At 40.0% G+C, this 23,338-nt stretch overlaps 1 protein-coding gene across 4 annotated transcripts in view; it reads right to left on the minus strand.

Moving 5' to 3' along the window:
• Positions 1-2,045: 2,045 nt before the first annotated feature.
• rb1cc1 (RB1-inducible coiled-coil 1) overlaps positions 2,046-23,338 on the minus strand; it is a 311,904-nt gene continuing 290,611 nt past the window's right edge. For all 4 annotated transcript variants that reach the window (XM_068031835.1, XM_068031832.1, XM_068031833.1 and 1 more), the window contains 2 exons: positions 6,726-6,796; positions 2,046-3,049 (listed from right to left, as the gene is read on the minus strand). In XM_068031835.1, the coding sequence (XP_067887936.1) occupies positions 2,972-3,049; positions 6,726-6,796 (149 nt within the window). In that variant the 3' untranslated portion in view covers positions 2,046-2,971. The remainder of the gene's footprint in view (positions 3,050-6,725; positions 6,797-23,338) is intronic.

The following is a 23,338-nucleotide window of genomic DNA, read 5'->3' on the forward strand; positions in this document are numbered from 1 at the left end:
GTAGGTTCCAAGTGAGGAAAGTTAATTTCAATGTTTCAGTATAATTTTCTATGTTCTGTGATAGTCTCTAATTTTTTGCTTTTTGATGCACACTTCCTTAAAATTCAAAAAACATTAGGTGCATCATATTCAAAATCTATAAAACTTCATCCTTGATCTGTGCTGAGTTATGCTGAGTTATCTAGAGTGGCAGTAAGTTTGCAGTAGGTTTCATATAGTAGGCAAAGACAAATCAATTTCCAGCACTGATCCTTATCCATTATCTTGCGCTACACAGAGTTGCATCCTGCTGTGTGGACTTTACACTGAAAAGCCTGCTGACACATTGTTTTTATATCATACCTATGGAATGGTGACTTGGACAAAGAACCAGAGAGCAGGCAGCACCTTGCAAAAATACATTATGAACCAGTCACTTTGGAAATTGCAGGGGGGATAAGGAGTGGGGAAATGGGAAATAAAAATTCTAGAAAATATCCCAATTTTAATTTTTAAACAATTTTTAATAATTACTCTCATTTATATAGCTTCTTGAATGTAGAAAAATGTCCTAAGACACTTCACAAAGGTATAATTGACAAAAATAGTTGCCGAAACAAAGGAAGTGATATTAGGTGTGACCAAAAGCTTAGCCAAAGAGATGGGTTTTAAGGAAAGTCTTGAAGAAGGAGACAGAGGTGAAAAGGCTGAAAGGTCTAAGGAGGGAAATCCAGAGATTGGAGCTTAGGCAGGTGAAGAAAGACTGCCCAACGGTGGAATGGGGTAGATGCACAAGAATCAGAGGAATGGAGAATTCTGCGGGGATGGGAGTTGAATGGCTGGAGGAGATTACAGAGGTAGGGAAGGACAAGGCCATGAAAGGATTTGACATCATGAATTATAAATGTGAGGCACTGAGAGACAAGGAGCCTATGCAGGTCAGCGGATTAGAATATGCACAGAGTTTTGTGCTGAAGTTTATGGAGGGTGGAGGCCAGCAGAGTATTGAAATAATCAAATCCGGAAGTGACAAAGACATGGATGAATCTTTCAGAAGCAGACTGGTTGAGGCAGGGGTAGAGGAAGTTATGGAGATGCAAGGAAGTGATCTTTGTGATGGAAAGGAGCAGTACTGGTCGACAAAGGTGGAGAGGTAGAGCTGCCCATCGTCACTGTACATGTGATTTTGACCCCATCTCAAGGCAGTATGTGGATAACAAACAGGAGGCGGCTTCGGCACTTATAATCCAGTGGCAGTGTATGCAAATTTGAATACAGGAATTGATCTTGGGTGGGGAAAATAATCACAGACTACATGTCATCCTTTCTGAATTGGTTGTAGAAGTCTCACTATTAGAAAATTGACCCACAGGCAATGTTAGTAGATGCAAAACAACTTGTGACAGTCAGTCTGAATGAAGCATTAGATAGCTGCAGGAAAGTTTTCCAAAGAAAGGAATGAAAAATTCATAGTCTGAGCTAAAGATTAGGGATTATAGTCAATTCCTATTAAAGAAGATTTGAAGAACAATTCTCAATTCTAGTTCTGGTTTTTGATGTTTTGCTAATTATTAGTTGCCTTGGAACCAGTACTTTGCAATAGGATTACACATTGCTTTAAAGATTAATACTTTTTTTCTCTGTTCTGCTGCTCAATTAGTGCCGAGCTACTATCCAACTGCTTATTCACCACGGTCGAGAGAATATAAATAGTTCACTGCTAAAATGTCTATCACTCAGGATATACTGTATTTAACTATCATAGTATGCCAACATACAGTGATAATATTTTGTCACACCTCAATTATAATTAATTCAATTACATATTAAGAACAAACCTGCCATCATTTAGCACCTTTCACAACCTCAGGATGTTTGGAAGCACTTTACAGTCAATGAAGCAATTTTCAAATATAGACAATGTTGCAATGCAGTACAAGTAATAGCTTTAGCAGGAAAGAAAAGTTAACAACTTAATCCAATAATAATTTACACTGAATTTTAACATTTCTATTTTCCCCCAGTAATCAAGGACTGTGATTAAACATTTTGCATGATGCACTCGCTACAGTTTTAAATGTTTATTGTTTCAAAATTCTGGATTTCTTTTGCAATACAGTAATGTTTTTACTTGAAGATTTTATGATGGTTAATATACAATGAGAAATTGGTTTTAAAACTGAATGGAACACTGGTCACCAAAATAAAACAATATATTAAATTTATTCCAGCTTTAGGTTTCTGAGAAGCTTTAGTACTGTGTTATTTGTAAACAACACAAATTCTTCCCTTCCAATGTGTATACACAATTAACGATTGATGGTGCATTTTTGCAGGAATGCAATTCTAGCAACTGATGCAAAGTCCAGTCCTATTCATTGCACAGTTCTTCACCATACAGGGCTAGATCTCTATATACTTCTAAGTAACTTCAGTATATGTGTACATTAAGAGCGAGAATGAAAATCCATGGAAGCAAACTTAAGATAAAATTGTATATGGACTTTTGCATGCTAGGAACAATCCTATAAATATTTAAATGATTAAATACATATGGTAAAGATGATTTTCTTAAACTACTTTGATAGTGATAAATTCCTTCACAAATGCTGGTAATAATGACAAATGTTTAAACATCTGAATATTCAGTGATTTTTTTTGAACAGGCAAATCACATGGCTATTATGCCACAATATAGAGGGCATGCTCTTTGAAAAGAATGTATTTGGTCCATATTTCTAAGTCTTCTGGGCAAGAATACAAGCAGTTTATTGAACGGGACTAGATGCATTTTATGATCTGGGCACCGCTGAATTCAATACATCTTGAATGGGGAGAATCAAACAATGAAGCATTGCTCCAGCAAGTTTCGACTGATGTGAATTACATTTGTACCACCTTCTTTTCCAAGTATCTTTAGAAGCTGCATAACAAATGTAGCACAGCAAACCATAAAGGAAAGGATGAGCTAACAGTTTGTTTCTTATCATTGTTATACTTTCTTGTTCCAGGGCACTGCTTTCACTCTGTAGAATTTTGTTCCCAGAGGAACTTTAAATCTGTTTTGAGCCTGAAATAAATCAAACAATATATCAGTATGGCCAATATACAAATTTAACAATGTAATAAATCCATATATTCGCACGTTGTCTCAAAGTATTTCCAGCACAGGGATACAAAATCCTAATAAATAACTGCAAACTAATAAATGTGATCAAGTTTGATACATTTCAAAGCTTTCACAGGCCAGATGTGACTAAAAGGTCAATCAACCCAACTATTAAAAGGTGAGTTATGCTTATAGGATGCAACAAGGAGTCACTATATCAAGTCATGTGCTAGTTATTTAATCACTCAAAATATTAGCACATGGCTTCAGAAACAAAAAAAAAATCCATATCATTTTATTTCTAAATTGCATACAAATAAGCCACATTATATACAAGTTTGTCATTAAACATTTGGCACCTCATTTTGTTTGCATCAACTATTTCTGAAGTCTCATGAAGATATTTTCCCCCTTTCATACAGAATATTGATTATAATATACAACTAACATGCAACAGTGAAATTATGAATTTAGTCCATATTACTCAACATTATAAACAATGAATATAACCACATATTCTAGGTAACTTTTGGTGACATGACAGTAATCAGAAACGATAATTCGTAATATTAAGTTGAGGTATGTGGGGAATAATTCCAATTTTTCCTGTGAAAGTATGCTTAACACATAAAAGGACAGCACAAATATGGAACAGCTAAACTGACATTAGCAACAGAAATTTCCTCATTGAAGCAATGTGTTAGGTACTCACCACAAATCCCAATATAAACACTGCCTTGTCACAACCTAATTGAATTCCTCCACATCCTTGGAACTATCCCTCACTAAAGTCGGTATAGATGCTCCTCCGAATGACAACAAAAATGAAAGCAATGTGCAGCACACTACAAAGAACTCTGGTTGCTTTATTCTGCATGACACACCCAGAGGGAGCAACAACTTCAATGCTCTTTATAACTCGCTTTATCTGAGCTTGACTGATATTTGAACGTGCTATAAAAGCATCAGGAGCACAGCAGGGCATTAACATACTGAAGGAATACAAGTCTTTACGGTTGATGCATGCTACCAGATTAACTAACATCCATATCTCAAAAGAGGTTCAGTAAACCAGAAACAACATAGAATCTGTCCTTTGTAGCTAGTTCTGCATTCTGGAAGTGAAAGAATTGCTAGAATTCAGTAAGAAGCTTCAATCACCCCTGTATGTAGGTAGACATGATGACTTAATGAATACCAAGACAACCTCTTGATTCAGTAGCTAAAAATTTAATGACTGCTGTGACGAACAGCCAAAGGCAATTCAACTGGAGACACTGTGGATACTTCTGAACCTATAACAACTTCTGTGCAAGAACACAAGAATACAAGAAATAGGAGCATACGGCCTCTCGAACCTGCTCCGCCATTCAATAAGATCATGGCTGATCTGATCTTGGACTCAACTCCACTTTCCTGCCTGTACCCCATAACCCTGGACTCCCCTATAGTTCAAAAATCTGTCTATCTCAGCCTTGAATATATTCAATGAACCAGCCTCCACAGGTGTGTGGGGCAGAGAATTCCAAAGATTCATGACGCTCAGAAGAAATTCCTCTTCATCTTAATTGGGCGACCCTTTATTCTGAAACTATGCCCCCAAATTCTAGATTCCCTCATGAGGGGAAACATCTTCTCAGTATCTACCCTGTCAAGCCAGCTCAGAATCTTATGTTTCATTAGGATCACCTTTCATTCTTCTAAACTATAATGAGTTTAGGCCCAACATGCTCAACCTTTCCTCATAAGATAATCTCTTCAACCCAGGAATCAGCTAGCGAACGCCCTCTGAACTGCCTCCAATGCAAGTATATCCCTCCTTAAATAACGAGACCAAAACTGTACGCAGTACTCTAGGTGTAGCTGCACCAACGCCCTGTATACTCCATTATCCTTGCAATAAAGGCCAACATTCCATTTGCCTTTCTAATTATTTGCTGTATCTGCATGTTAACTTTTTGTATTTCATGTACTTGTACGGCAACCTTTTATGTGGCACTTTATTGAATGCCTTTTGAAAATCTAAATACACTACATCTATTGGTTCCTTTTATCCACCCTGCTCATTATATCCTGAAAGAACTCTAATAAATTTGTCAAATGCGATTTCCCTTGCAGGTGATGTGCTTTTGACTTACTTCTGCTGTGGAGAGGATTGTGAAGTACTGTGGCTTGTTTTTGGAGGTCTGTTGGTGAGCCTGTATTACGATTTTCTAAATGTCCTGCTACTACTTTGTTAATAATGGATTCCAGCATTTTTCCAATGACAGATGTTAGGCTAACTGGCCTAGTTTCCTGCTTTCTGTCTCTCTTCTTTCTTGCATAGGGACATACAATGTCTTTAACATAAGAAAATGTCCTATGGCACTTCACTGCAGTGTAATCAGAAATATATTGTTCCTCAGCCAAAGGAGATATTAGGAAGGATTACTAAATGCTTGGTCAAAGAGATGAATTTTAAGGAGAATCTCAAAAGGTTAATGAGGTGGCGAGGCAAAGTGGTTTACGAAGGCAACCCCAGAGCAACCCAGTATTGAAGGCACAGCCACCAATAGTGAAGGAGAGGAAGGGCAGGTGGACAAAAGGCCAGAGTCACAGGAACAGAGAGTTGGGGATGACAAGGCTGGAAGAGGTTACAGATAGGAAGAAACTAGGCCAGGAAGTGACTTAAATACATGGATGTGAATTTTAAGTTGGAGGTGGCCAATGTAGGTCAGCAAGGACAGGTGTAAGCAGGAGCTGGTGTGGGGTTATATACAGGCAGCAGCTTTTCAGGTGAACTGAATTTTATAGAGGATGGAGAATGGAATACTGGGCAGGAGAACATTACAGTATTTTGAGTCTGGAGATGTCAAATGCATGGATGAGGGCTTCTGCAGCACACGAGGAAAGTGAGACGGGGAAGCAGGTGATGTTAAGGAGGTGGAAGTGAAAAGAAAAACAAGACTTGCATTTATACAGTGCCTTTCATCACTTCAGGAAGCCCCAAGATGTCTTGCAGCCATCAAGTACTTATGAAATGTAGGCATGGTTGTAATTTAGGAAGGGTGTCAACCAATTTTCAAACAGGTTCCCACAAATTGTAATGTTTTTAGTGATGTTGATTGAGGGATATTGTCCAGAATACCAGGGATAACTCCCCTGCTGTTCAAAGGAGGATCTTTTACGCCCACCTGAGGGGGCAGACAGGGCTTCAGTTTAATGTCTTGACCAAAAGACAGCACCTCTGACAGTGCAGCACTCCCTCAGTACTGCCCTGGAGTGTCAGCCTAAAGTTTTGTGCTCTGGGGTGGGACTTGTACCCACAATCTTCTGACTCAGAGGCAACAATGCTACCAACAGAGCCAGAGCTGACACTTAGGAAATAGCTGGAGAAAGGGTTGGAATTGGGGCGAACCATATGAATGTTCTTACTGGCACGCTAATTCGATATTAAAATGTTACCAGAATTCCCTTAATGACTGGTCTGACATATTGCACTGGCAGCAAGTGGGTGTTAGGTTTCACAAAACTCTGAATACTTGCCACAATATACTTAATAGCAAAATTGGGAGTTCTTTGATATTTGCTGTGTTTGTCCTGCCATTCATTTCCAGTAGTAGTTCAGATCTTTACAGTGAAAAATGAAGAACCTTACCTTTTTAGCCTGACAATATTCTTTTTCCATCACTTTTCCAAGTACCCAAGGTCTTCTAGAAGAACCTGGAACTAACAGTAAACAAGTATTTTTTCAATGACTAAATCAGTATTAAAGTCAGTTACAGAACAATTTGTTTCTTGAAAAGTATCTTTGGAAAATTGTACTTTATAAGTTTGGAGCATGAAAAGACCATTCCAAGCTTCACCATTATCAACATGCCTCAGTCAGCAGAAACTAATAGCTCAAACAATAACTTTTTTTCTCCCTCCTTCTCCAAAATATTAAAATGGGCTGCTTATTTCCAGAAGCTGCTATACCTCAAAGACCGGTTCAACTGATATGTAGATTTAAATGCTAAGAAATCTATGACATCAGGTATGGCTTTCAATCAGGACAGAAATACTACTCCTAATGTTAGATTACCGACCTTGGAAATGGCATTCCTTATTCTTTCACAGAAGCTTAATGTTTATAATGGGTTGTTCTTTTTTTTTTATTCGTTCATGGGATGTGGGCATTGCTGGCTAGGCCAACATTTATTGCCCATCCCTAACTGCCCTTGAGGTGATGGTCAGCTACCTTCTTGAACCACTGCAGTCCATGTGAGGTAGGTACACCCACAGTGCTATTAGGAAGGGAGTTCCAGGATTTTGACCCAGCAACAGTGAAGGAACGGCGATATAGTTCCAAGTCAGGATGGTGTGCGGCTTGGAGGGGAACTTGCAGGTGGTGCTGTTCCCAAGCATTTGCTGCCCTCTTTCTTCTAGTTGGTAGAGATTGCGGGTTTGGAAGGTGCTGTCTAACGATCCTTGGTGCGTTGCTGCAGTGCAACTTGTAGATGGGACACACAGCTGCCACTGTATATCAGTGGTGGAGGGAATGAATGTTTGTGGATAGGTTGCCAAGTGGGCTGCTTTGCCCTGGATGGTGTCGAAGCTGTACCCGGCAAGTGGAGAGTATTCCATCAGACTCCTGACTTGTGCCTTGTGGATGGAGGACAGCTTTGAGGAGTCAGGTGGTGAGTTACTCGCCGCAGGATTCCTTGCCTCTGACCTGCTGTTGTAGCCATGGTATTTATATGGCTACTCCAATTCAGTTTCTGGTCAATAGTAACCCCTAGAATGTTGATAGTGGGGGATTCAGCGATCGTAATGCCATTGAATATCAAGGGGAGATGATTAGATTCTCTCTTGTTGGAGATGGCCATTGCCTGGCACTTGTGTGGTGCGAATGTTACTTGCCACTTATCAGCCCAAGCCTGGATATTGTCCAGGTCTTGATGCATTTCTACATGGACTACTTCAGTATCTGAGGAGTCGCGAATAGTGCTGAACATTGCACAATCAGCGAACATCCCCATTTTTGACCTTATGATTGAAGGAAGGTCTTTGATGAAGTAGCTGAAGATGGTTAGACCTAGCACGCTACCCTGAGGAACTCCTGCAGTGATGTCCTGGAGCTCAGATGATTGACTGCCAACAACCACAACCATCTTCATTGGCACTAGGTATGACTCCAACCAGTGAAGAGTTTTCCCCAATTCCCAATGACTTCAGCTTTGCTAGGGATCCTTGATGCCATACTTGGTCAAATGCTGCCTTGATGTAAAGGGCAGTCCCTCTCAACTCATGTCTTGAGTTCAGCTCTTCTGTCCATGTTTGAACCAAGGCTGTAATGAGGTCAGGAGCAGAGTGGCCCTGGTGGAACCCAAACTGAGCATCACTGAGCAGGTTACTGCAAAGCAAGTGCCGCTTGATGGCACTGTTGCTGACACCTTCCGTCATTTTACTGATGATTGAGAGTAGACTGATGGGGCGGTAATTGGCCGGGTTGGACTTGTCCTGCTTTTTGTGTACAGGACATACCTGGGCAATTTTCCACATGCCAGGTAGATGCCAGTGTTGTAGCTGCACTGGAACAGCTTGGCAAGGGGCACGGCAAGTTCTGAAGCACAGGTCTTCAGTACTATTGCCAGAATATCAGGGTCCATAGCTTTTGCAGTATCCAGTGTCTTCAGTCGTTTCTTGATACCACACTTGATATTCCAGAGATGGAAAGTTACCTTGGGGTCCCATTTCTCTTACAAAATGTACATATTTATTTTGTTATTTTGTTAGGCAATATTGCCTCACTCTGCAGTACAGAAGGGTTCATTCTGCACGAAGTAGTCCAACACACCAAGAAAAAAGGAAACAATACAAAAATTGCTCCACACAAGTTATGAAGCAGTTCATATTTTTTAAGTATGGCCTCTTAGGGGGCAGCAAAAAACAAATTTATGCAAAATCACGACACAGTTCATTAACAAAACACGATCCATGTAAACATTTCATCAGGTAAATTGAAAAATCTGCCTTTATATTCTACACATATTGTATATAACATTATCACTGTTACTTGAGGGGTCAAAGGCAGAATCTATTTGGTTAAAATCAAGAAACAATAGAGGAGCTATCATACTACGAGTGTATACGATAGGTCACCAATTAGTGGGAAGGAGGTAGGGGAGAAAATTTGCAGGCAAATTACAGAAAGATGGAAGAACTACAACTGAGTAATGATAATGGGAACTTTAATTATCCTGGGATAGTGACAGTATAAAGGGCAAAAAGCCAGAAGAATTCCTGAAATATGTACAAGTTTCTTGGTCAGCATGCTTCCAGCCAAAACAAGAAGTGCTGGATCTAGTTCTGGGACATAAAATAGTGGGGAATAAAGAAGTGAAGCATGTTTCAGTGGGTGACTCTTGAGGAGTAGAGATCTTAATTTCATTAGAAATACAACCGGATCAGGAATAATCAAGCACAGAAACACTTAACCGGAAGAAGCCGAACTTCAGTGAATTGAAAAGAGGTCTGGCCCAAGTGGTTTGGAATCAAAAATAGGGAGGCAAACCAGAATTGAATAATAGGAGGCCTTCAAAGAGGAAATGGTACAGAGTAGACACATTTCCATAAGGGGAAAGGAAGGACATCAAAGCTACAGCTCCCTGGATGACTAAAGATATAGAAAAAAAGGAAGCTTATGACTAATGTACGGTTCATAAGAGAGTTAAAGTTGAATATAGAAAGCAGAAAGGAGACCTGAAAAAGGGAACAAAGGGACAAAGAGAAAGTATGAGAATCGATTAACATAAAAAGGAACCTAAAAGTCTTTTATAAACACAAATAATAAAAAAGGTTGTCAAAGGAAGGGTGGGGCTGATTAGTAACCAAAAGGAAGATATTCTTGTGGAGCTAGAGGACATGGCAGATATTAAATGAGTACTTGGCAATGTCTTCATGTAATAAGGGGATGCAGCCAATGTAGCAGTAAAGGAGGAGACAGTAGTGACATTGGATAGGATAAAAATCGATAAAAAGGTTAGCAGTCCTCAAAGTGGAAACTCACCCAGTCCAGATGGGATAGATTCTAGGTTAATGAGGTTATGTAAGGGTGGAAATTGCAGAGGTCCTGGCCACAATTTTCAAATCCTGCTTGAATATGAGGGTGGTGTCAGAAGACTGGAAGATGTTACATCCTTGTTTTAAAAAAGGGGGGAGGGATAAACACAGCAACTAAAGACCAGTCAGCCTAATATTGGTAGTGGGAAAGACAATAATCCAGGACAAAATTAATTGGAAAAGCATGGGCTAATAAATGAAAGTCAGCATGGATGTGTTAAAAAGATAGTGTTTGAGTAATTTAATTGAGTTATGTCATGAAGTAACAACGAGGGTTAATGAGGATGGTGCGGTTGATGTTGTGTATGTGGACTTCCCAAAAGGCATTTGCCAAAGTACCACAGCATAGACTTGTTAGCAAAATTGCTCTTTCAGACAGCCAGTGCGGACACAATGGGCCTACTTGTGCACTGTAACAATTCTGTGATAAAGCTCATGGGATTAAAGGGACAAATAGCAGCATGGATGCAAAATTGGCTAAGGGGCAGAAAGCAGAGTTGATGTGAACGGTCATTTCTCTGACCAGAGAAAGGTATATAGTGATGTCCCCCAGGGGTGGGTATTAGGACACTGCTTTTTGATATACAACAATGATATGGACTTGGTTACACAGGCCATAATTTCAAATTTTGCAGATGACAAAAGTCAAAAATGTAGTGAACAACGAGGAGGATAGTAACAGTTCAGGAGGAGATAAGACAGATGGGTGAATGGGCAGACATATGGCAGGTGAAATTTGTATTTTAATACAGAGTGGTGTGAAGTGATACATTTTGATAGGAAGAATCAGGAGAGAGAGAATATAAACTAAAATGATGCAATTTTTAAGGGTGCTAATGAGCAAACTGAGAGCACTGGTAGACAAATCTATGAAGGTATCAGGACGTTTTAGAAGGCTGTTAAAAAAAAACGGATCCTTAGCTTTATTAATAGAGGAATAGAATACAAAAGCAAGGAAGTTATGCTGAAACTTTATGGAAGACTGACAAGGCCTAAGCTGGAGTACTGTGTCCAATTTAGGGCACCACACTTCAGGAGGAACGTCAACGTCTTCGAGAAGGTGCAGAAGAGATTTACTAGAATAGTAGCAGGGATGAGGGACTTCAGTTAAGTGGAGAGACTGGAATTTTTCTCCTTGGAGCAGAGAAGGTTAAGAGATTTGATAATGTTCAAAATCATGAAGAGTTTTGATACGGTAGAGAGAAAGTGTTTCCAGTAACAGAAGTTTGGTAATCAGAGGACACAGACTTAAGGCGATTGGTGAAAAAAACAGAAGTGGGAGGGCAAATTTTTTAAAAAACTAAATGTTGTTGTGATCTGGAGAATCCGAAACTAGGGTCCTGAATCTAAATAAAGGAAACTACGAAGGCACAAGGCGCGAGTTGGCTATGGTAGATTGGGGAACTAAAAGGGTTGACGGTGGATAGGCAATGGATAATATTTAAAGAACGTGTGCATGAATTACAACAATTATTCAATCCTGTCTGGCGCAAAAATAAAACAGGAAAGGTGGCTCAACTGTGGCTTACAAAAGAAATTAGGGATAGCATCAGATCCAAAGAGGAGAAATCTAAAATGGCCAGAAAAAGCAGCAAGTCTGAGGATTGGGAGTAATTTAGAATTCAGCAAAGGAGGACGAAGAGGTTGATTAAGCTGGGGAAAATAGAGTATGAGAGTAAACTTGCGGGGAACACAAAAACTGACTGTAAAAGCTTCTATAAATATGTGAAGAGAAAAAGATTAATGAAGACAAATGTAGGTTCCTTACAGTCAGAATCGGGGGAATTTTAACGGGGAACAAAGAAATGGCAGAACAATTAAACAGATACTTTGGTTCTGTCTTCACAAAGGAGGACATAAATAACCTCCCAGAAATGTTAGGGAACCAAAGGTCTAATGAGAGGGAGGAACTGAAGAAAATCAGTATTAGTAAAAAACATAGTGCTAGGGAAATTAATGGGGTTAAAGGCTGACAAATCCCCAGGGCCTGATAATCTACATCCCAGAGTATGAAAGGAAGTACCCTGGAAATAGTGGATGCACTGGTGGTCATCTTCCAAAATTCTATAGACTCTGGAGCAGTTCCGACAGATTGGAGGGTGGCAAATGAAACCCCACTATTTAAAAAAGGAGGAAAATAAAAAACGGAACTACAGACCAGTTAGCCTTACATCAGTAGTGGGGGAAAAAAGCTAGTGTCTATTATAAAGGATGTGATAGCAGAACACCTGGAAAGCATAAATGGGATTGGACAAAGTCAGCATGGGATTACGAAAGGGAAGTCATGCTTAACAAATCTATTGGAGTTTTTTGAGGATGCAACTAGTAAAATAGATAAGGGAGAACCAGTGGATGTGGTGTATTTGGATTTTCAGAAGGTTTTTTATGAGGTCCCACATAAGAGGTTAGTGTGCAAAATTAAAGCACATGGGATTGGGGGTAATATACTGGCATGGACTGAGAACTGGTTGACAGACAGGAAAGAAAGAGTAGGAATAAACGTGTCTTTTTCTGGGTGGCAGGCAGTGACTAGTGGGGTACTGCAGGGATCAGTGCTTGGGCCCCAGCTATTCACAATATATATGAATGACTTGGGTGAGGGAACTAAATGTAACATTTCCAAATTTGTAGACGACACAAAGCTGGGGGGGAATGTGAGCTGTGAAGAGGATGCAAAGAGTCTCCGATGTGATTTGGACAAGTTGGGCGAGTGGGCAAATGCATGGCAGATGCAGTATAATGGGGATAAATGTGAGGTTATCCACTTTGGTTGTAAAAACAGAAAGGCAGATTATCTGAATGGTGATAGATTGGGAAAGGGGGAGGTGCAACAAGACCTAGGTGTCCTTGTACACCAGTCGTTGCAAGCAAGCATTCAGATGTAGCAAGCAATTAGGAAGGCGAATGGTATGTTGGCCTTCTTTGCAAGAGGATTTGAGTACAGGAGCAAGGATGTCTTACTACGGTTATACAGGGCCTTGATGAGACCACATCTGGAATATCGTGTGCAGTTTTGGTCTCCTCATCGGAGGAAGGATATTCTTGCCTTGGAGGGAGTGCAAAGAAGATTTACTAGGCTGATTCCTGGGATGGCAGGATTGACGTACGAGGAGAGATTGGGTTGACGAGGCCCAATTTAAGAATGAGAGGGGACCTCTTGGAAACCTATAGAATTCTAACAGGACTAGACAGGCTAGATGCAGGGAGGATGTTCCAATGGATGGGGGAGGGTGTCCAGAACCAGGGGTCACAGTCTCAGGAAACGGGTATGCCATTTAGAATCGAAATGAGGAGAAATTTCTTTGCTCAGAGGGTGGTGAACCTGTGGAATTCTCTACTGCAGAAGGCAGTGGAGGCCAAGTCATTAAATATATTCAAGAAGGAGATAGATATATTTCTTAATGCCAAAGGGATCAAGGGATATAGGAAGAAAGCGGGAACGGGGTACTGAATTAGACGATCAGCCATGATCTTTTTTGAATGGCGGAGCAGGCCTGAAGGGCCGAATGGCCTACTCCTGCTCCTATTTCCTATGTTTCTATCTGGAATGCAGTGACTGAAAGGGTGGTGGATGCAGATTCAATAGTAATGTTCAAGAAAGAATTGAATAAATACTTGAAGGGAAACAATTTGTGGGGTTATGGGGAAAGAGTAGGGGCCTGTTACTAATAAGAAAACATTACTCAAGAGCCAGCACAGGCATGATGAGCTGACTGACCCCCTCCAGTGCTGTATCATTTTTAAATTGCACTACCTTTTTCTACGTTGCTACTAGTTCAAAACACAATTGTTTACAGGTAAATGTCTAGGAGATAGTTATCATGCTGCAACACTACTGTTAGGCACAGATGGCATTATATATATTAGACTGTATAAATGTCATCTGAATGCCATGATAAGGCTACTGGCTGGCAATTTACTAAATCTTATTTCATCACTAAATCATATTTTCCATGTTTTTGGCCATTTTCAAAGATTTTCAAAACTGAAGTACAATTGAAAGACCATATAGGCTGGTCTACTGCTTTGTGAGGCAAATTCTATCAAGAAACATTTATTAAGAAACTCCATGTGGTCACATTATGCAGGTGTATATATTACACACACACTTCCTAAAGGTCACTTGATTCAGAAGAGCCTTTTCTACTAAAAAGAGTAAAAGTTGTCAACTTACTTTCACAACAGGACAAAACATTGTTACATTAAAGTGCATTTTGTTTGCCTTCATCTGAAACATTCCAACAAGGTAGTGATAAATCAGCATTAATGATAGGAATAAAACACTCCTACAAGGCAGACATATGGATAGGCCTTCAAACTATATCGACAAGGTAGCGATTAACTCTACATTACTTCTCAAGTTACTGTCTTAGTAGCTGAAGTCCTTACTTTTTGACAAGAATGTTTATTGTAGCATTCTGGGCTATACTTTATGTAAGCCTTTAAGATACACTACTACACCCACTCTTCACTTTTCATTTTACCTCTGTATTCCCCAAGTACTAGGGATTTATCTGCTTAAAAAAGCATTTCATGCAATGTTTTGTAAACTATCACAGCAGCATCTTGACTGAGCTCAAATTGTTTCTTTGCAAACTGGCAATGAAATCCTGAACACTAAGTTACACACTTCATATATGTTCAATAAACTGATGGAGATGTGAATAATATATCAAATCTAAAACTACAGCATATGCCTCATATATCTAAGGCCCATTATGTATTGCAAATTTAAGATATAACATATGAACTGCCTAGAATTGATCACTGATAATATTGGAGATCATACTGTACATACCTTTGATGAACTGATAATTCTAATTTCCAATAAAACATAGATTAGAAAAAAAAGAGGGAGAAAGACCAGAGTAAGGATTAAAAAAAATATATTAAAGGTTTTGAATGACATTTTACAGGAAGAATCATCCTGCACATTTAAGCTAAAAACAGGGGATCTAGCAGTCCTCTCTGAAAACGTGATACTTTATTTATGGACAATGGATGGCCCATGGCTTTGCATAAAAATTTATCTCAAATCAAGCACAGAAACTACAAATAATGTTTTCCATTGAATCTCTGTGTGCTACATCTGCATGCACATGCTATCACATGTTATGAACGCTGGACTTTGTAACATGATGATGTTTTAAAATTGTGACTTTTAAAAGTTGAAGATGGAGCCCAGGTCAGGTGACCTCACATCCACTCTGTTAAATGACACGACAGATCAAAGATCTTTTTTTGGGAAAAAAGACTGCAGGAATAACACTTGAAGAACAATGGGTTTCGCCTTCCCAGATTTGCGGGTTGTAAAACAGGGAGTCAGTGACTCTGAAGATGCAAATGTACCATGCAGCTGCTAACACCTGGGAACGATGGAAGGCCCAGGTGGCTCTGTGAAACCAGACTTCTGGATTCTGCATATGTTCAGGTCAATAAGTTATTGAGTGCAGATAAATTTAACAGATTTTCTGAAGGCAGACAGGCTGTAAGAGAAGAAACCAGCAGTAGTGACCTCAAGGCAGGCTGTAAGAAGGGAACCCAGCAGTTGCAGCCTGACAACAGACTGTAAGTCAGACAATGAGAGAGAGAGAGTCACACAGAGAGGGAGAGAGACAGAGACAGACCTGCTCTCAGAAGCCCCTTTTACAATAAAAAGTTGTGAAGACTTGAACCTGTTTTGAAAGTTGAAGCTTGCAGAGAAGTAGAAGATCAGCAGGATCACCAGGAATCACCTTATTCACGGAAGTGCTCAAAGTCAGCGAAGAGGACAGATTTTTGGAAAGGTCTGGGAGACCCAACCCACTGCTACTGGGAGGAGTTTAAGACTTTTAACCACAAAGGATTTCATCATGTAAAGGACTGTATAACATATAAGTGTGGTGTGAGGTTTTCAAGTATTTTAATAAGTAAAGAAAATACCCTAGGTTACAGAAAAGGTATCAGCTACTTACAAAGTACTATTTGGTTAATGGGGATTTCTTTTACTTTAGTTGTTAGAATAAAAATCTTAAAATGTGGAATCTTGTGTAATTCTTTAAATTGATCTGGAGGCTTATATCTTAGTGTTAATGGTCTCACTGAGGTCACAACAAATGTGAGCAAAAAGTAAACTAATTTATGTGAGGACTCATTTCACAATACAAGCATAACAGACAAACAAGCCATGTATCAAATTCTTTCCTCAGCTGCTCTCAAGAAAGAGGGCATGGAGTTTCTGCCGGGGGTGCAATTGTCAAAACATGTCCAGAATGGACTGCACTGGTTTTGGGCAAGGTGAAGTTATGCACAAATTTCTTCACAAGCACCTTAGTATATATAAGTCCAAACTCAAAATCTCCAAGGAATCGCGCAATCAATTGGTGACTAGAACAGACCATTTCTCTAGCATCACAAGGGAGTGAGATTGCTGAGAAATCAGCCATTCTTTGACTGATTTAATACACTTGGTCTTACTTTTTAAATTGGTTTCAATTGACTGCTTTCTGCTCTTGATATACAAGACTTGTGACCAGCAATTAGTTGAAGCCACACAGGTGTGTCCTGCTCTGCTGTAATTGAATGAATCGGGACTAGTATAAACTGATTTTAACATATAATTTGAAATAATTACAGCAGCATCAGAAGCCTAACAGGATCAGACTTCAACTGACTGCTGCTACAGTTAAACAGTGTTGGATTAATATGCCCATGGGTGCCTATGTGCCTTAGAATATGGGCTCAATATGAAAACCGCATAATGCAAATTGGCTGAAAGTCCCCACGCCGACCTGGGGGAATGGTCAGTTTTGATAGGGACTGCTTTGGGCGAAGGGATTTTTGAAACTGTAAAAAAGGGAGAAAAAAAAACGCAGAAACTCCAGCACCAAATGTTCATGGGTGCAACTCACTCAATGTAAAATTTCACAGCCTTTTGTGCTATTTCACTAGCAAGGGTCCATAGTTTCTATTGGAAGCCTTAAACTATGGTGTTACACGGAAGCTAACCCTGTGCTTACAGATTATGTTATTGAGAGGTAGCACGTAGGTAAGGAAGCCAAGGATGTAGCCTTGATAAACTTCACTCAAACATTTGTTTCTTAAAAACAAGTCTATAAAGTGCTCAGAAAGTCTACAGATCATTAAAATTCAGTTTGACACCAGTGAACGTACTGAAACAAGTGATTTTAAATTGACTTCTTGAAGGGGTCGCAAGTCAGTATTTTGAAGTCAGATTGATTTGACACGGCTTTGAAGAAATTTTGTTTGCAGTGATGTAAAAGTGTAACTAGTCTATAGTTACTGTTCACTAAAGCAAGATTGTTCTTACAAACAACTTCCTTCCTTTTGTGTTTTTGCACTGCGGCATAAAATAAAAGTACAACACTGAATAAAAGTTGATGCATTTAAAAGCACAAGTGTATAATCACCAATTATCTAATAAACAATTGTCATTTGCAAGTTTTGTTTTGCTATGAAATTGAAAAAAGAAATCATGTTTAACTGTTAGAAAACACTGGGCTGATATGAAAAAGCTGTAATCTCCAAAGAGCAGCCCAGAGGAAAGCTGGTTTGTGACTGACTGAGCTTTTTTGTTCTTTATTCATTCGTGGGATGTGGGCGTTTATTTATTGCCCATCCCTAATTGCCCTTGCGCAGGTGGTGCTGAGCTGACTTCTTGAATTGCTGCAGTCCATGTGATGTAGGTACACCCACAGTGTTGTTAGAGAGTTCCAGGATTTTGACCCAGCGACACTGAAGGATATGTCCCAAATCAGATGGTGTATGACTTGGAGCAAAACTTGCAGGTGTCTGCTGCCCTTGTCATTTTAGGTGGTAGAGATTGTGGGCTTTGAAGGTGCTATTGAAGGAGCCTTGGTGAGCTGCTGCAGTGCATCTTGTAGATAGTACACACAGCTGCCTCTGTGCACCCGTGGTGGAGAAAGTGACTGTTTAAGGTTGTGGATGGGGTGCTGATCAAGTAGGCTGCTTTGTCCTGGATTGTGTTGAGCTTTTTGAGTGTTGTTGGAGCTGCATTCATCCAGGCAAGTGTAGAGTATTCTATCACACTCCCGACTTGTGTCTTGTATATGGTGGACAGGCTTTGGTGAGTTAGGAGGTAATTTACTCGGCGCAGAATTCCCAGCCCCGACCTGCTCTTGTAGCCACAGTATTTATATGGCTGGTGAGTCAAGTTTCTAGTCAATGGTAATCCCCAGGATGTCGATGGTGGGGGATTCAGCAATGGTAATGTCGTTGAAAGTCAAGGGGAGGTAGTTAGACTGTCTCTTGTTGGAGATGGTCATTACCTGGCACTTACCATTTATCAGCCAAAGGATGAATGTTGTCCAGGTTTTGCTGCATCCGGGCAGGGACTGCTTTATTATTTGAGGAGTCATGGATGGAACTAAACACTGCACTTGTCAGCGAACATCCCCACTTCTGACCTTATGGCAGAGGGAAGGTCAGTGATGAAGTAGCTGAAGATGATTCGGCCTAGGACACTACTCTGAGAAACTCCTGCAACGGTGTCGTGAGGCTGAGATGATTGGCCTCCAACGGCCACAACCACCTTCTTTTGTGGTAAGTAAGACTCCAACCAGTGAAAAGTTTTCCCCAATTCCCACTGATTTCGATTTTGCTCGGGCTCCTTGATATCACTTTGTGTCAACTGCTGCCTTCATGTCAAGTTCAGTCACTCTCACCTCACCTCTTGAATTCAGCTCTTTTGTCCATGTTTGGGCCCAGACTGCAATGAGGTCAGGAGCCAGGTGTCCCTGGCGGAATCCAAACTATGAACAAGTTATTGCTGAGTAAGTGCCACTTGATAGCACTGTTGACAATACATTTCATCACTTTGCTGATTGAGAGTATACTAATGGGGTGGTAACTGGCCGGATTGGATTTGCTCTGCTTTTTATGGACAGGACATACCTGGGCAATTTTCCACATTGTCAGATAGATGCCAGTGTTGTAGATATATTAATTCAGATTATATTTGCTCCTTAAATTCTGGAAGTGGTAACAGCCGATCCTTTATTTCCTGTGTTATCTACAACTAATTTAATTTCACAGCAACTGAAATGGGTTTAAGCCATATCCATCCTTAGTCCTATACACACAAGGGAAATAAAACTTATTAAACTATTTATAAAACTTAATTTGAAAAAATTGCAAAGAAACAGATCAAAACTAGATAATAAATTACTAGGGCATGTAACTGATTTATTTGTTCGAGTTTAAAGTGCAAACAGCAACAGTTTCTTCTGACAGAAGATCTGAATTGATAGGATGATTCTAACTACCATAATTATTGATTTCAAATAAAGACACTGTATTTTGAAACACTTTTTACAGTCTATAACTTCCAAACATTACTCTTCAGTTAGGAGAGGATATTTGTTCTCTGCTATACAGGAGTAATACGATTTGCTAGTCAGATGCAACTCTTCGGGTAAATTGCTGCTTCCCAACAAATGTGCTCTGCTGAATCATCCTATCAATATACTTTATAAATATCTTTTGAAAAAATAAATCAGAATGCCAGAAGGCATGCAGCAACTCTTTGCAATGTAGCTTGTAAAGTTTTTTTGATCTAAGATGTATTAATTACCCCAAAGGAAAATGGCTTAACCTCAACTATGTCAGAAGATGCAAAAGAATTCATGAAATGTTTTGAGGCTTGTTTTTTGACCAACACTATATTAATGCTACAAACTTAGGCAAAGAAATCCCAATATAGTGAAGAGAATATCAATCCCCTTTGTAACAAAGAAAAATAAAACTCATTCTACTTAAATAAATGAAGATTAAATTAGATTGTCTTAAAAATAAAATGCTACTAAATCTAAAGCTAGGCAAGGGCTTCAAAAATGAACTACTCGTGTAAGGCAAGTGATTTGTCATGGTGACATCTTAGGACAAATTCTGGTTTTTCTTTTAGGCATTCACTGATTATGACACTATTCTCTGCCCATCTCCCCTTCTCCAAATGTTATATTTTTCTAAAAAGAATTCTCAAAGATGTGAAAATTCTGTTTTTTGGTTCCCACTTCTATTGCGGGAACTCTAGTTATCCATCGGTGCATGCCTAATTCTGTGAACTGTAAGCGCAGTTTGGCCAATGAACAGTTACCATGCCAGGTTCTAATCGTCCCTTTCATAATTATGTAAAGAAGTTTATACAGTTGAACTACATAGGAACATATGAATTAGGAGCAGGAGTAGGCCACTTGGCCCCTCGAGCCTGCTTCGCCATTCAACGAGATCATGATTGATCGGATTGTAACCTCGACTCCACATTCCTGCCTACCCGATAACCTTTCACCCCTTGCTTATCAAGAATCTATCTACCTCTGCCTTAAAAATATTTAAAGACTCTGCTTCCACTGCCTTTTGAGGAAGAGAATTCCAAAGACTCACTACCCTCAGAAAAAATTTCTCCTCATCTCTGACTTAAATGGGTGACTCCTTATTTTTAAATCGTGACCCCTAGTTTTAAACTCTCCCACATCCTTTCCACAGGGACCCTGTCAAGACCCCTTAGGATCTTATATGTTTCAATCAAGTTGCCGCTTACTCTTCTAAACTCCAGCAGATGCAAGGCTAGCCTGTCAAACCTATCCTCATAAGACACCCCGCCCATTCCAGGCATTAGTCGAGTAAACCATCGCTGAACAGCTTCCAACACATTTACATCCTTCCTTAAATAAGGAGACCTATACTGTACACAGATGTGGTCTGACCAATGCTCTGTATGACTGAAGCATAACCTCCCTACTTTTGTATTCAATTCCCCTCACAATTAACAATAACATTCTATTAGCTTTTCAAATTGCGTGCTGGACCTGCATGCTAACCTTTTGTGATTCACGCACTAGGACACCGCTCCACAATCTCTCACTATTTACATAGTATGCTTTTTTATTCTTCCTGCCAAAATGGACAATTTCACATCATCCCACATTATACTCCATTTGCCAAATCTTTGCCCACTCACTTAACCTATCTATATCCCTTTGTAACCTCATGTCCTCTTCCCAACTTACATTCCTACCCAACTCTGTCTCATCAGCAAATTTAGCAACCTACCTTTGGTCTCTTCATCCAAGTCATTTATATAAATTGTAAAAAGTTGAGGCCCCAGCACTGATCCCTCATTACATCTTGCCAACCAGAAAATGACCCATTTATGACTACTCTCTGTTTCCTGTTAGCTAGCCAATCTTCTATCTATGCCAATGTTACCCCTACACCATGAGCTTTTATTTTCTGCAATAACCTTTGATGTGGCACCTTATCAAATGCCTTCTGTAAATCTAAGTATAGTACATAAGCTGGTTCCCCTTTATCCACAGTTCATGATATATCTTCAAAGAACTCCAATAAATTGGTTAGACATGATTTCCCTTTCACAAAACCTTTTTGACTCTGCCTGATTACCTTGAATTTTTCCAAGTGCCTTGCTATAATGTCTATAATAATAGCTAACATTTTCCCTATGACAGATGTGAAGCTAACTGGCCTGTAGTTTCTTGCTTTCTGTCTCCCTCCCTTTTTGAATAAAGGAGTTACATTCACTATTTTCCATTCCAATGGAACCTTCCCCGAATCTAGGGAATTTTGGAAAATTAAAACCGACGCATCAACTATCTCACTAGCCACTTCTTTTAGGATCCTAGGATGAAGTCAATCAGGACTCGAGGACTTGTCAGCCCACAGCTCCAACAATTTGCTCAGTACTACTTCCCTGGTGATTGTAATTTTCGCGAGTTCCTTCCCCCTTTCATTTCTTGATTTACAGCTATTTCTGAGATGTTAGTTGTATCCTCTATAGTGAAGACTGATGCAAAATACCTGCTCAATTCATCTGCCATCTCCTTATTTTTCCTTTAATCCCCCAGACTCACTTTCTATAGGACCAACGCTCGCATTGTTAACTCTTTTTATTTTTAAATATCTACAGAAACTATCTGACTCTTCCTCTTGGCCTGACCTTTGTTCAAACTGCAACAAACTGAATTAATAATTCAGTGGCACTTAAGAGGTACCAACCGTTAAGATGCATTTTCTTCACCTCACTGTGGTACTACAAAGGGAAAAAAAAAACGCAGATGTGCAATACGGTTATGCTAATTTTCACATTAGAATTCCTTGTATCGTTTTAATTCACGCTGTTGGAGTGATGATCTGGCAGAAGCCCTCAGAAGAGCACATGGGGCTATAAATTACTTAGCTGCCAGCAGGCTGGGCCTGATGATTGGAATGCAGGCATCACACCAAATTTGTGCTGCCTCCTAATTATAATTACTCTTCGTGCAACCAGCAATTTCTGTGCTGTTTGTTGGCTGCATGCATCAGTGGGAAGCGGGGCAACCATGTTAGTAACTTTCGCTTCTTAAAGCTAGCCTGCACCTCTTAATGGGGAGGTATATTGTGGCTGCAGCAGGTGTTGGAGTTGGTCTGCATCTGAATCTGACCTGGGAAAGAGAATAATGGCTGACCATGGGAGTCAGTAGGTCCTCAGGCTTTTGCACACTGTACTGGGGTCTTGGTGGGAGAGGCAGAAAGGAGAAGAAATGACTTGCATCCTCATGGGGACTGCAGATCCTCCAGATACATGGTGGAAAGGCAGTGGGAATAGATAGCCACTCAGGTTAATGCCAGGAGTGTAGCTCCAAGGATGCAGTGTGAAAGTTTCATAACCTCACACGAATGGTCAAGATTGGTGAATGCATCTGTAGTTGCCATATCCTACCAAATGCAACACGAGCCTCAGCTAGTGCTCAATTCACCACAGCTACATCACTCGCCTAGCAACAATCCAGATAAATTTGGACCCATACTTAACATTAGATGCTTCACCTCTGTCTCACATACTTAGCACTGCTGCATACTTAACGCCCACATCTTGCACACACTGCCAGGTATTCAAACATGACAGTCACATGACCCAAACACATTGCACTACACTCATTGTCAGATTTCCCTCGCTCTTCCAGAAAAGTAGTAGAGGTGCGCCTGCATGTCTAAACCCCCATGGAGGAGAGAATACTGGCCATTGTGGGAAGGACCATGGCTAACGGTAGGGCTGAAGCCATTGAAGATGGTAGTATCCCGATACCTAATCCACCTTTTCACATCCCACTTCTCCCTCATCATCTGACGTGCGAGCTGCAGGCAAGCTGC

This window comes from Heterodontus francisci, chromosome 5 (assembly GCF_036365525.1).
Source record: "Heterodontus francisci isolate sHetFra1 chromosome 5, sHetFra1.hap1, whole genome shotgun sequence".
Classification (NCBI taxonomy): domain Eukaryota; kingdom Metazoa; phylum Chordata; class Chondrichthyes; order Heterodontiformes; family Heterodontidae; genus Heterodontus; species Heterodontus francisci.